A 14,512-nucleotide genomic window follows, 5' to 3' on the forward strand; every position below is an offset into this window, starting at 1 on the left:
CTCTACCGTTTCCTCTGTTTGAAAAGCTGGTGAAATTCACTACTTCGCCCACTCCCTTTTATTTGGAAAATAGTGGATACGTTTTATATTTTTCCTCATTTGTAAGTTAAAAGAGTTGAAAGGGTGACCCCCCCCCCCCCCAGCCCCACCACCGTCGCCACCAAACTGGCTGCCAGTGTAGTCGTAACTTCATGGTAAATAAGAGCTGCGGATTAACCTACATTTAGCTTGAAAACCTCCCTCAACTTGTGCTTAGTCTGTGTCTTTCTTACCAATAGCAGTCGGGTTACCTTGAAACTCTTCCTGAACAAACTGAACTTGGTGAACTTTCTAACGTGAAGGAGCTTTTCGGCGTCATTTCTTTCACGTACTTTGTATTATTTCTTGCTTTTTCGTAATTACACTGAGATAATTAGCTGTTGTGTTGCCTTCACGTCCTTTTTTTTTGAAGTGTTAGAGATATTTTAACGGCGGGTTCGGGAGTTTCTCCAAATACATTGACAAGTTATTACTCCAGCTCTTCAGTTGGTGTTCTCTAGTTTTCCTTTTTTCTCGATGCCATATGATACTTTTCTGCTAAATACATTTTCTCTTTTCTGCCACAGTTCATCAGATCTTCAATTGATTTTACAATTTTGTTGTAAATCTTCATTCAATCAAGATCAACTCTACCCTCCCCCCCAAATAATCTTATATGTGGCACACAACTCTGATGCTCACATAAAGCAGCTTCTGAACAGATCTGTTTCAAAGCTTGGCTATTTCTCCTCAAGTGCCCTTTTTTTCTATTTGTAATAAAATCACCTCTACAAAGGTATTTACTTGTATTCTGTAGGCTTAAATAAGACATGAGCTTTTGCAATGTTCAGACCCTAATTTCACACAATACTTGACCTTTTTGCTGTTCTGCTCTTCATAAGGAAATATAACAACCTGTTACTAGCTGGTAAATTAGTAGGGCTATCTGCTCTGAGTACTATTCAGAGCAGATAGCCCCTGACTATCTGCTCTGAGGCAGATAGGCTATCTGATAGCTCAATTATAACCCAAACAATTGTTTGTAACCTAATTGTTTGAGCTACAAACAATTGAGTTTGTTTGTAACCCAAACAAACCCAATTTATTTGGGTTACAAACAAATTGTTGCCACAATAAAAATGACAGAGTGATGAGGGTTTTTTTTCTTTGCTAATAATAATGTAATAATAATGTTGTCAAACGTCTTATACTTGTCAGGGGAAAATGTAGTCGTCCTCTGTCAAGATTTAAAAATGGCTTAAAACTAGAAGGAGTGATATGTACAATCAAGTTAGTCCATTACAATCCAGATAGAGAGATTGATAAAACTTTACCATTTATTTCCCTTGCCTTTTAAGCTGCAATGTTAAGTCAAGTCAAATTATTGAAAGACATTGAATCAGGAAATCAGAACACTCTGGCTTGATCTTTACAGATAAACATTTATTTGAATTATTGTAAAGCAATAGCTTAATCTCTATGATAAAATAACAGCCTGGAAGTTGTTCACACTTAGCTAAATGTTGAATATTTTAAGATCTTGTCTTGGATTATCGATGCTGAAACGCTCAATGCAATCGTCAAAAACGGTGTGCTCTGCTCTGCATACAAGCAACTGTGAAAGAGGTTCTCTGTTTGCATCTGCTTCAAATTCTACATGCAAGAAAATGTATCCTGAGGCCACCGGAGCTTCTGATTTAACAGTGCACAAATTAGATTGTGGTTCTGCATGTCTACATTTCCATATCTGAAGTGCTGCTTTGTATATTGATGTGATCCAGGATGCTAGATGCAAATTATTTGGTCCGCTCTATTTTTTTTTTCTAATTATATGTTTGACAGCGCATTACTAAAGTTATTTAAACCAATTCAGCTGGTTGTGGTGGCTAATGAAAAACTCCTGTCATCTGAAAAGTGCATGTGCTTGTCAGGAAGGTGTCCTGTAGGAGACACTTCCTTCTCTACAACAAGCCAGAGGTGAAATCCTCTCTTTCATGTGTTGAAAACACATGTCTCTCTCTTTAGTGCTGTTGGCTTCAAAAGGAAATCCTTTCTGCTATTAATACAATCTTTTTTCCTGGAATTTGAAGATAGTATTCAGTGATGTCAAACTTAAGGAAGAAATTGGCTTAAAGATTATTTTAGTGCACACATTTTGCAACTACTGCAACTGAGTGCAGTAATGTGTACTAATTAGTCAGATGTCTTTTCGATTTTCATATTGCTGTGTTTGTAAAAAGGCTTTCCAAACTGTAAGAGTTAAATAAATTGCTTAGCATGCAGTTGTGCGCGCCGCTTCACCTTCCTAATTCAATCCTTCCTGTGGCAGATCACCAGCAGGCCAACGCAGGCGTGGTAGCCTGTGTGCATGCTTATATCGCTCTGCATATGTGTGTATAAAGTGCAGAGCAGTGTTGGAGGCCTGTATTTATAGAAACACTTGGCTACACTCAGTTCTGCAGGGGCAGTCCACTACCCTGCAGAGATGTGTGCTATGTTTTTATCTGTCTTGTCTCTTTATGTGTTTTAAAGGCGTCCCGTACTTAGTCTCTGTTCGAGTTTTGTCTAGAGATGAGAGCAAATGGGAAAACATTCTAGAAAAAGGCAAGACTGTAACACAGCCAGCAGTGTTGTGTTGCTAGATTGCAGTACACCGTGACTCATAATGAGTCTAACAAATGATAGCACTCACTGCAGTCGCTATCTGCGGAGGCATGTAGACATCCCTCCACACAGTATGTGTGTGTCATGAGGATTTCATGAAGTAATTTGACTTTGGAGAGACGCACAACTCTGCACTTGTTTCTTTGCAGTTTGAGTGTTTTCCAGGCAAGCAGGGTGGCTGTGTGTGTGTGTGTGTGTGTGTGTGTGTGTGTGTGTGTGTGTGTGTGTGTGTGTGTGTGTGTGTGTGTGTGTGTGTGTCTGTGTCTGTGTTTTTCCCAAGCGGTTGGCAACCCCAGACCTACCTCAGCTGTTATTTCAGACCTCGCCAAATTTAAGATTGCTTTTGGCACATCCAGAATGCAAAGGTGGGAAAGAGAAACATGAATGGACAGTTGAACCAAGGAATAGCTGCTATTTGTTTTGGAAGTTTGACAGATGCGGTGTGTTTATTTATTTATATTTATGTACAGTACCAGATTGAAAATCTCAACACATGCATCTGTTCATTCCCAAACACTCCACGTTTTGGACTGATACTACTGCAGGGAAAATAACACCTAATGGATTCAGAGAAAGTTTTAAGTCAGTGATCATTATTGAATTTTATTGTCTTAATCTCTATGCAACTATGAATTACTTGGTTTGTTTCTAAAATATGGTACATATTTTATGCCAACAGCATGTTCAGAAATAAATATACTAAAAAAATGTTGACGTGCTCAATACTTATTTACCCCTTCTGCAAATACGCTGTTTTATGCAAAACGTTACATATGCGTTGAAGCTAACTATTCAGCATCTGTCTGTAATAAACTTTGCAGCCCTGCATCTCACAATCCCGGAGGTGATTTTAACTCTGAAGGAAAAGAAGAATTAATGTGCGTTTGTGTGTTTGGAGATAAGAAACAAATTGTACATCCATTCCCTTTGCTTTTGGGATGCATTCAGGAAGCAGACCCCACACCCTTCGGTACACACACACACATTTTCAGAGCACTTATTGTACATCCTAAAACATGCCGTGTCCCTCAGGAGCATAAAAGGAAAACGCCTTCTTCCTCTCAAAAGCAGCTACACTGCTCGTGCTTTTGCTAGTATTTATGGGTGAGTTATATGTCTGTCTGGATGATTGCTTGCTTGTTGTTCTTGTACTGGAATCAGAATGTTGTTTACCACAGATAACTTGGATAAACATCATCTTTGTCTTGTCAGTCAGTCTTTCACTTCTTAAAGTTAGGATTAGAGCTTTCACTGTAAACTCATGTGGTTGCGTTTGACTGTTGTGGTTCAGTTACGTAATGTGATAATACAGCTGGAAAAAGCTAGCCTACAGTATTGTTTTTGACTATAAATGTCTGGTGACTCGTATGTTTTTTATGTGCAGTTCACATTGTCCAGTCTTTTTAAAATGTGGACTCCAGAAATCACAGCCAAAATCCCTAACATCGACTTAAACATTGACTTTTGTTTCCTATCGCTGAAAAAATGCAGCTAAGATCCCACCCAGTGCAGCTCAACAAAACGTAACATAAAATGTGTTTTATTTAAGCAAAGAGCAGCAAGTTTAACTTGATGTTGCAGTTGTTGCTGGAGTCATAATGGAGAAACAAGCAAAAGTAGAACAGTTTAATGCAAAATATGGCACATGTTGACTGTTTAATTAATAGCCTTTTTGCTTGATGTTTATTTGCCATTAAAATTACTTGTAAATTGTTCTGAACTTAAGAAATTAGCTTAACTTCATAATAATCCATTAAACTCCCTGAAATTACACATTGAAGGACATTTTAACAGGTTCAACCCTGTACTCCATTTAAGTTAATGTGTGATCTTTGCAAATTGTTCAGCATTAATTTAAACTTTGTGTAGGAATCTGTTATTACTTTAGATTAATGCTCATCAAAAATATTTTCAGCTGCAGAGACTGAAGTTTACTACACAAGTTTACTGGTTAAGTAATTACAGGTCTGCTTAGTTGTGCGATTGAATTTCAGCAGCCTGATCTAAAACAGAGCTGTTTAGAGAATCAGTGTGCACATTCATGCACTTTGATAGATGAATGTGCAATGCGGTTCGCTAGCTGCATGAACTGAAGGTTGCTACAATGCCAGGAAATGACATCAGCAGTGATGACTTATCCCTGCTTGGGGCATGTACAGTCAAGGACAGACGGAGTTGTTCTCACTTGGAACAAGCTACCTTCGGTCAAGCGGGTCACTGCAGAGTGTCACTGGTATAATAACTGCTTAATACAGTTGGCACTGTGTCAACATGAGAAGCGATGCAGCTTCCTCAGTTAGAAGTGTCTAGACAAGCCAATGATTGTTGCAGAATTTTCACTGAACACCGAATAAACAGCTTAGATGTTCCAATGAATTGCTTCTTATCCTTTGAGTGTGTTTATGTGTGTGTGGCCATGCATGGATGTCGTGTTTGCGTGAACAATCAGTGTAATTGCATTGGAGTGAGTCAGAAGACTGGGAGAAAGAAGTAATTGTTGGTCATTGTTAAATGGAAAGACAGGAGTAATATGAGAGGAGCAGATGTTGAAGGGAAGAATACTTTTTCTGTATTTTCCGCTCATATTTTCTCCTCAATATAAAACCAACTACCTGTGTTCAGCTTCATCTGCAACATGTTGATGTTTCACAGTTGCTTTTAAACAGGAAATCCCCTCTTTTGATATAATTTATCTTACCTCCTGTTGAGCAGAGCCTTAGTTTACCATTCTCCTAGTCACAATATCTCAGAATGTGCCCTCAGTCAGTACTAATTTATTAAAGTAATTAAAAAATGTGGTACATTCCGCTACAAACCATTAACTAATGAGAGTCGAGAGATTTTTTTCCGCTTTTTTTATTTGGATGATAGATCAAATCTGTTCCCACATGCTTTTTAAATCTGAGCTAGTACTATTAGGGTTACTTTTATAGATGTCCAATTAACAATATTTTGTGTTTTCATAAAATATCTTGATAAGTTACGGTTAAAAAAATTCCAAACCAATTGATAATAATAATGTACCTTCGAGTCACCATCATTCATCAGAGTGATAAAATAGTCTCCCCTTGACTCAGGTTGTCCCTGGCGGATTTTTGCCTGGGCCAATCAGCGAACAGAAGGAGAAGTTGTGAATGATGACATTGATTTTCTGAACTGTTTTAGAGTTGTAGTCTCACTGTAGATTTAGCAATGACAGCGGAGGAAGTGATAAAGGCCGTTCAGTCTGTTTTGGTCACTCTTCCACAAAAATTAACATTAACATCCATCTGGTTTGGATGGGCACTTTTCTCTTAGAACACAGGCAATTTTTGGTAAGCTTCATAGCGTCAAACTGGTGCATTGTACAGTCCGTCCCTCCAGTATGCAATCGTTTCTCAACAGCAAAGAGCCCAGACCTTCTGCACAAAGCAAAGTGCAAGGGGCTGGTTTTTACCAGGCTAACCAGAATAACCAATTCTATTTAATTACAGATTGGAAGAACTTACCGCAAGTGTTGTTAGATGCATATGAATTAGCTTAACTGGTTTTTCCAACTTTATATAAAAGTGTTTTGTATTTCTGTAGCACTACACTCTGTCTACTCTTTGTCCAGTGCCTTTGGCATAATCCATAAAACATCTTGAAACATTTTATGTTTGTATAAACTCAAATGCTGAAATTAAAGGGAGCTGCTAAAGAATCTAAGGGCTAAGATGTAAGTCCTTAGACGGTTCTGGAGGGCTTTTGGCATGCATGGCATTTTACCCCAAAGCTTTCAAATCAGCATTTATAAACATTGATGCAAAGAAAGAGATTTTTGCCAAGTTGCTGTTTTATTTTAATCACTAAACAGGGTGTCATTTAGCATTAACTGTCATTGTGAAACCAGCGGAGTAATAATGGTTTTCCAATGGATGGTTCTCACTGCAATTGCAGTGAATATTGAAAATGTGTCATCATGTGATATCGTTGAAAGCAATATCAGGAATGAGACAGACTGTAGGAAATGTTAGACTGTTAAGTAAGGGTTGCCTGAGGTTCATGTTCCTAACACTGATATCAAATCTGACCAGGCGGAAAAGCTCTCTGCCCTTGATACTTAACCTAGTTTTGATACTCACCATTGACTTAGGATGGTGGTGCTTGACATGCTTAAGTACATGGAGGGTTTTGGAGGGATCATAATGACAGAAATTAAATACAGAGGTGATATAAATGGTAATTTCTCTCAAGTGTTCATAATAAACCACTTAATAAATAGAGCCATGAAGTCAGGCTTATTTTCCCCATCTGTGAAAGCATGGGATGGCTGAAGGCTAATAATGGGTTAGAGGTAAGGCGGGTCTAATTAACATATTCATACATTCTTGTATGCAAATGAGGCAGTGATAACCAAACCATCTGAAGGCATCAGGGTTTAATCTTAATGGAAAATTTTGAGGATTGGACATTAATTTGGCAGAGTTGGAGCAATAACCAATGTGTTCAAGCCTACTTAGCTTTATATCCATTTGTTTTAGAGTAACAGTTTTTATAAATATTTGACTTTGAATAACATTCCTCTGGAATCAAACCTATGACTTTATAAAAGTTTTAAAAAAACTATTTCTTGAGAATTTTGCTGATTTAATTAATTGCCATAATCTGTCATTTTCATAAGAATCTTCTTGGTTAACTGGAGATCAGAACCACAGTCTTTAAAATCTTTAGACAAGTTTAACTAATTACATTAGCGTATCTCAATAAATTAAGATATAGCTGAAAAGTTACATGTATTTCTGTAGTCCAGTTCAACAGTTGAATCTCTACAGATTAAAGAAGAATTAAAAAGGATTTTCAAATTAAAACAAAAGTTTTTTCGTGCTGTGTTATGGCCTACTACACAGTCATATAATATTCAAATAATAATTTTTGAGTGCTTAAAAAAATCTACTATAATCAAAATGAATAAAAATCAAAGTATCATAAAACTAAGAGAACTAAACTGTTATACATTTGTCATGTAAATTGGCTGTTTATTCCAACATCAGGATTTTGTCTTTACTTCACTCAGAGCCAGGGAGAAAATAAAAACGGCACAATCACACCTGCCCACTCAGCCAAACCTGTGACCTCATGTCTTCTGTGGAGCAATCGTCAGCCACCATCATGCAGTCGGTCAGAGCCATAATGACCTGCAAGGATAGCGACAAAGATCGGTGGTGAAACACCTGGATTCACGCCATGTAGGTGATGTCACTCTCACTAATGCTGGAGTTCCAACAAAAACTGAGGCTGAGGTCAGATGTGGAGATAATCCAGCAGTGTCTGTCCTTGAGTCAGTGCATACATGTCTGCCTTTGTCATTAGTCACCAGTAGGCTCACTCTTGTAACAAAGGTTCATTGATGAATTGCACTATGGCTGTTTGTTTGCAGCAGTGTCTCCCATTCTTTGTTGTGCAGAAAAACGTAAAACATAAAGGATAAGTTGCTCCTTCTTGATGATTGTGCAACCGCTAACGAGCCACGTTAAATTGGTAAAACTTAGTTTTGTCTTTAGTCCCTTTTTTTGCACAGTCTCTATGAATGTACTGTACTTGTAATACATTATGTACTTGTAAATATGTGTGTGTGTGTGTTTTTTTTTAAAGATTTCTACATATTCTAAAAGTTTTTGGGTGCTCAGATGAAGATGAGAACGACATACCATTTTAAAATCTACTCCACTAGAGGGTGGTGTTAATGCACCAGCATCATAAAGCATCATGAGAGAGACAGCGGGGCAGAGCTGAGATCGACCTTCTACATGAGAGTCACAGTAGTGTGTGTGTGTGTGTGTGCTTGTGTGACAACTTGACCTACTAATCCAGTGGCCATTAATCTCCTTTACTTCTGAGGATTTCTCATCTTGTCTGTTGGATCGCTGCTCCCCCCCTCCCCCCCTTTTTTTTTGAATGTGTAGACGATGAAGAAACCTATTTCAACCGTTGCTCGAAAGTTGAGTTGGACCAGCAGTAGAAGTCATGTATTGCTGAGTATTTCCATTTCATCGGATGGTTTTTATTTTTAATTAAAAAGTTCACCATCACTCTGCAAGAATTGAAAAAAATAACAGTTGAACCTTGGCTTTTAGACAGCAAGATGTGATGAGTTATTGATATTGGATCACAACTAATGCTTTGGATCCTGCTTCATTAAAACTTGGGCATCTAACATGATTTATGAAGTCTATTATGTATTTTAAGCCAGAAAAAAACTAACTACCAATAATAAAACAATTCGCTGGCTTTAGTGCTGGTTCAGCTTTATTTGTTTTAGGCCAATGTTGTGTTTTGTGTTACTCAAATATCCTAATCAGATTATTTAGCTGTCTCTGATTTATTTTTCTCCCCACGTCTGCTTGACTTGTTGGTAGGTATGGCGAGGTTCTTAACATCAAGGCTTACCAACGGTTTAAAAAGTTCAAAACAACCAACATTTTTCCTAAATAAAGACTTTAGTTAACCAGGGAGTTAGCACTGAGTGAAAACATCTCTTCTCCAATTGGCTGCAAGAAGCACATAAACTTCCTATGGTGTTTAGTAAAACATTATCATGAAGGTTAACAGAGCTTGAGAAACAAAGCAATTTCAAAAGTTGTTAGAAAATAAGAATAAAAAAATAAATTACAATGATGAAAAAAAAATCTGTCAAACAAAAAAAAAATTCTAGAGTATATTAGTATAATGGCTCAAGATTGATAAAATTTGAAGAAAAATAGATTAATAATAGATAGTTTACTGCGGTATAAAACATATGACAAAGCTTTGAAAGTCAAGTAGATAATTTACGTAAAAGCTTAAAGGTACAGATGATTGTGAGAGCTTCAATTGTTATGCTATGTCCAGTCTTCACAAAAAAGAGACAAATATGTTCAAATTAAATGGCATTTTCAACCTAAATTAAAAACAACCAGTTGAAGTGTAAGCTTTTTTTTTATTATTAGGAAATTATCACAGTGAGCATCAAAGGATAGATTTGTCTTCTAGCTACATTTCTAAGTATTCCTATGAATTGACATTGACCCTACTCATTCATAAAATTAGATAATAAAACATGGGCTAAAACAGATCTTTGGAAAACACCGTTGGGAGCGCCTCGTATTAAGATGATGCAGTTTTACGACGATATGTTGTATTGTAAATATAGAAAAAACCATGGTATTTTTATGTAGGGTTTTCACACTGTTTGAGTGTCATACCAGCCCGTGCCTACTTGTAAAGTTGCACCCATATGGTGTGTGTAAAACACTAGATGAATGGAATTTACTATCCACGCTGTATGGAATTAGATTAAAGCATAATTGGATCAAATGTGTAAAGTCAGTGGAACAACTGACTGCTTTCCCCTTGTCTCACTTCTCTTTGTTGCTGTAAAGATGGATGATTTCTGTTGCAGAGCGCTGAGTGGAGAACATTACATTATGACTAATTGAGTGGCTCCTCAGGGGTACGTTTGTGTGTCAGAGATAGAGTAGCTAGAGGCAACATTTCCTTCTGGTTGTCATTATGTGCTTATTTATTGCGACGTGTGACTTTTTTATTGTTTACCTTTGTTGACCTTGTTTTGGTTTCTTTATCCGTCTTTGTCTTCTCACAGTTATTGCATAAAATGTTCCCATGTGTTTCCTTTTTCACTTGCTTCTCCTCTTTCTCCTGTACATCTGCTCCCCCCCACCTCCATCACTCTCCTGAGGGATCAAAGCCACTCCCCCATCTCCCTCTCCCTCTTTCCTTTTCTCTCTTTCATCTCCCTCCCCCTTCCATGCCTACAGCCTGTCTCCTGCTCCTCTTTTCCTTCCTCCTCTTTTTTCACGCGTGCCACTCATGCTGCTCTGTGTTGGTTTGTAGTAAAGTAGTAGTTGGTGTACAGAGAGGAGGCGGAACGAGCTGAGCTGTGATCTTAAGTCGACATTGGCGTTCATTACTGAATGAACTGGGAAGCAAAACCCAAGGCACCAGAGCACTGAAGGCTGGGATTTTGGCTTTTTCCCATTTAGCGGTAGAAGAGGATTACTGTTTTCTTCTTGACTTCTCCTCACATTTGCCTGTAAATGGAGGGACTTTATCATGGTGAGAGTTTATCATACATGATCATTTATCATATAAATAGAAACTTGTTTATTTCTCTGTTATGCCTGTATTTATTTTTCCGATGTACAGGTCACTCAGTTATCAGGAGACTTCCAATTGTTATATTTCTGTGTGTGTTTAGTTTATCTGCATTTTTTTTTAAATAATTTCCTGAGTCCTCATGAGTAAGAAAGTAGTTTTGTTATAGGAATAAGCTGCCATCTGTCACCCTAGAGATCAAAATCATAAATTTTTCTTGACCAGCTGGAAGCAAAGATGTACAGGTCATACATGGATGATTTTTTTTTTGTCATCAATGCAGCTAATCCTGTAATTCCTGCCTTTTCTGTTGAATTTAAATGACTGCATCTATCAAATAACCTGCTGTACATTATTTCAATCTGTTACCTGAAAAAGTTTTAAAATTAAATCTGGAGTGACCCAAAGAAGAACCATTGCTCCTACACATCGAGAGTAGCCTGGAGCATCTGGTTAAGATGTGGTCTTCTACCGATAAGAGAAATCCAACAACCACTAAAATCTGATGATACTCCATTTTGTTCACACTTTGCAAAGAAGGAAGTTGTGAGGTTTTGTGTCGTTTTCTTCAGGAAGTCTTAGTGCAGTGCCACCAGAGCCAAGGGAGGGAACAGGCTTTTCAAATGGTTTGGATTGTTTGACACAGTGCAGTGTGAAAGCGAACTGCACCAGCTGTAAATGTAGCAAATATTTTAACATTGGTCCTGAATTGAACTGAACTTTCAGGTGTGAGAAGATCCTAAATTTCTCAGCTGACTGGATGAGGGGAGAGAAGTCTGGATTTCTGTGCGTAGGCAGCTGCCTTTATGACCGAACCCCAGATTAAGAAGAAGATGATGATGGATGGAAAGATGAATAAATTACACAAATTAGCTTGTGGGTATCAAAGTTATGTATGTCAGTTATTTATTTATTTATTTTTCCTATATCCTATTTGACAACTATCTTTGAGGCAAATTTAAACATTTCACCAGTATTTTTGACTACTTTTTTTTCAGATACTTCGTTCCAAAAGGAGTTTCTGTAGAATATGCTTTTGTGTATAAAGACTTGCATGTGTCTGACTACACTTAAAGTTAGTCTTTTTTTAAACTCTCAGTCTTGCTCCTATTGATATATTTTTCTGGCAGAGGTGTTAGTTGATGTATGAGGGATTTCAACTTAGGTTATAACACATTTTTAGGAAGACAAAACTAGTAGGACAAAAGGTAATAACATCATAAAATGTAAATGTCTAGTGTTTCAGCTGCACTTTGCACAACTTGCACCTAAACCTAAAACTTGATTATTGAGGACCAACAGAGAGAAAACTGCATCAGTCAATTCTGTTTCTCTTTGATTGTGAACATTATTGTAAAATGTGAGAGTACTTGGAGTGTGAGGGAAACCCACACTTACTTGATCAAGAATGTGCATGGCTTATAATTCAGTTTTATGTTGGGATCTGGATAGAAAACTGGAAACCAGTATCTGCCCATAAAAGCCATCACAACTAAATGATGTTTTAATTTTTATCAGTTTCAATAATCAGAATGATTTATGATCACATGTTAACCAAATGCAATATAGATATGAATGTTTCATCATTATTATGTAATTCAAAATGTTCATGGGGTTGATGTACGGAGTTAACTTATTTAGGATATTTGATTGGATTATCTTGGTCTCCTGAGTAATTACTTTGATAATTTGTTATTATAATAACAGACTCTCTTATAAACAGTGAAAGCAAACTATTTTCTGCCTAACCTGATTCAGCTTTCATTTGATGAAACAAATTAGATTATCTTTGCCTATATAATGGATATATTTGTCTGCTTTTTTATTACCAAAAGATGAAGGTACTGAAACAAACGACAGGGTTTCAACTTTATAAATGGTAAATGGACAGAACTTATCTAGCACTTTTCCAGTCATTTTTCCAGAAGCACATTGGTATGTGGCAGGAGGAATCTGGAATCGAACCTACAACCTTCCAATTGCAAGATGACAACTCTACCATACACTGAGCATAGCCATGAGAAGAGGTTAATACTGGGTGTGTTTGTGTGTGTGTGTGTGTGTGTGTGTGTGTGTGTGTGTGTGTGTGTGTGTGTTTGTTTGAATGTAGGCAGAACTGTTTCAATTTGGTGGTCTGTGTCTGAATACAGGCATGCTTTGTCATGCAGCATGTTGCCCACATGGCTCTTTATGTTGCTGTCAATGTGTTTCTAGTTGTGTTTAAAAGCCTGTGTGTACGCTGTGCGTGAACTTTGCCTTAAGCCAACAAACTCCCGGTGGTGCTTTGTTTCTGGGTTATGTCATCTATATTTCAGTAAGTTCAACTATTTTGATCTTGACTCATCATGGAGGGAAATTTGCTCAACATGAAGTCGAGCTTTTAACAGCATACGAAAACAGACGCTTAGACGGCAGCCATTAGTGTTATCAGGTAATGGCTGCTGCATTTTATTTTTTATTTTTTGTTATTTTGTACTCATTCTGTATTTAATGTAACCTCTAATTATGTTCATGTTTTCAAAGTGAATATAATTTGCATGTCAGCAAAACCTCTGAAGGAAATCTGAACTATAGTCATAATTAACCATTTTACTTCAAAATGGATGAACTAATTTGGAAATCTCAAAGAATTTTGCCGTTGAAAAATCTGTAGGAGCCTTGTGTAAAGGTCAATTGCATGCATGTATCAACTTAAGTGAAATCTCCTCAATCCATATTACTTGCCATATAATCTGTTAAATATATCATCTATTAAAAATCATATCCTCACACCCTTCAGATTACACATTTCTATAATTGATAAGAAAACATTAACATGCTCTGTTAAGCTGAACTAGTTTATACAATTCAACAAAGTTAACAAGACCAAATAAAGAATGTGCAGCTATTGACCAATCATAACTGAGGAGTCATTTTTGTCTCGCCCAGCAGCTCAAAAGAGTTTCCTCTCATGTACGATGAAAGCAAGATTCAATAATTAATATCACATTTGCATTCCTTCCACATAAACATGTTTTATTCTCGTAAACAACTGTAAATCTGTAATTCAATTAAGAAGTGCACTTTAACTGATCCCTTTTCAAAGATTTTAACCAACACATATCCCACAAATATCCCTGGTATCATTTAAAATAGACTTGAAGGATTAAACTAGCATCAGCTCATTCGTCCATAATCTCCAATGTTGAATTAAACATGATGTATCTGCTCTGAGTGTGATGCATTAACATGCAGGGATCTTCAGTGAGCTGGTGGGGTTTATCACAGCACCTGAACGATGCACACTTGAGTGAATGTCTGTCTGCTTTGGGCAGATAAAAGTGCGAGCGCACTCATGCGTCTCCATGACCTTATTATGTTGTGAGTACATGTAGGATTTATCTGCAGGGTGTGCGTCATCTGCAGCCTGTATGTAGGCAAATGCATTTATTTTAGCAAGGGCCAGGTGTTGGATAATTATTTGATATTTATCAGAGCCCGGCTTCCGTCAAACTCATTGCATAAATAGGTAAACAGAAGAAACGCAGCCTCGTCATATCAATGTTTCATAGCTTGCTCTTAACTGAGAGCAGCAACTTGTGCAAATCATGATAAAGGTCAATTTCAAAATGGTGAAATGTGATTGGCAGGTGTGTTTGCTGCCCCGAGCATTGTGTTGTTGCATTGCTAGACTGTACGCTCGACTAACACCCATACAAACTGGCATGTGTGAACACAT

At 37.3% G+C, this 14,512-nt stretch overlaps 1 protein-coding gene across 4 annotated transcripts in view; it reads left to right on the forward strand.

The window, feature by feature from the left end:
- The window catches only part of ptk2aa (protein tyrosine kinase 2aa), a 65,891-nt gene that overhangs the window by 286 nt on the left and 51,093 nt on the right, over positions 1–14,512 (forward strand). The window contains exon 2 of one of the 4 annotated variants that reach the window (XM_055054014.1): positions 7,718–7,889. The exons of 2 other annotated variants lie outside the window; for them this stretch is intronic. Coding sequence is in view for 1 of the 2 variants with exons in the window: in XM_055054008.1 (XP_054909983.1) it covers positions 10,737–10,755 (19 nt within the window). In the remaining variant the exon portion in view is untranslated. Of the gene's footprint in view, positions 1–7,717; positions 7,890–10,296; positions 10,756–14,512 lie in introns of those variants that run through there. One more of the 4 variants, XM_055054008.1, reaches the window with a different exon arrangement.

The sequence above is a fragment of the Poeciliopsis prolifica genome, unplaced genomic scaffold (genome assembly GCF_027474105.1).
Source record: "Poeciliopsis prolifica strain line A6 unplaced genomic scaffold, Auburn_PproV2 SCAFFOLD038, whole genome shotgun sequence".
NCBI classification, from domain to species: domain Eukaryota; kingdom Metazoa; phylum Chordata; class Actinopteri; order Cyprinodontiformes; family Poeciliidae; genus Poeciliopsis; species Poeciliopsis prolifica.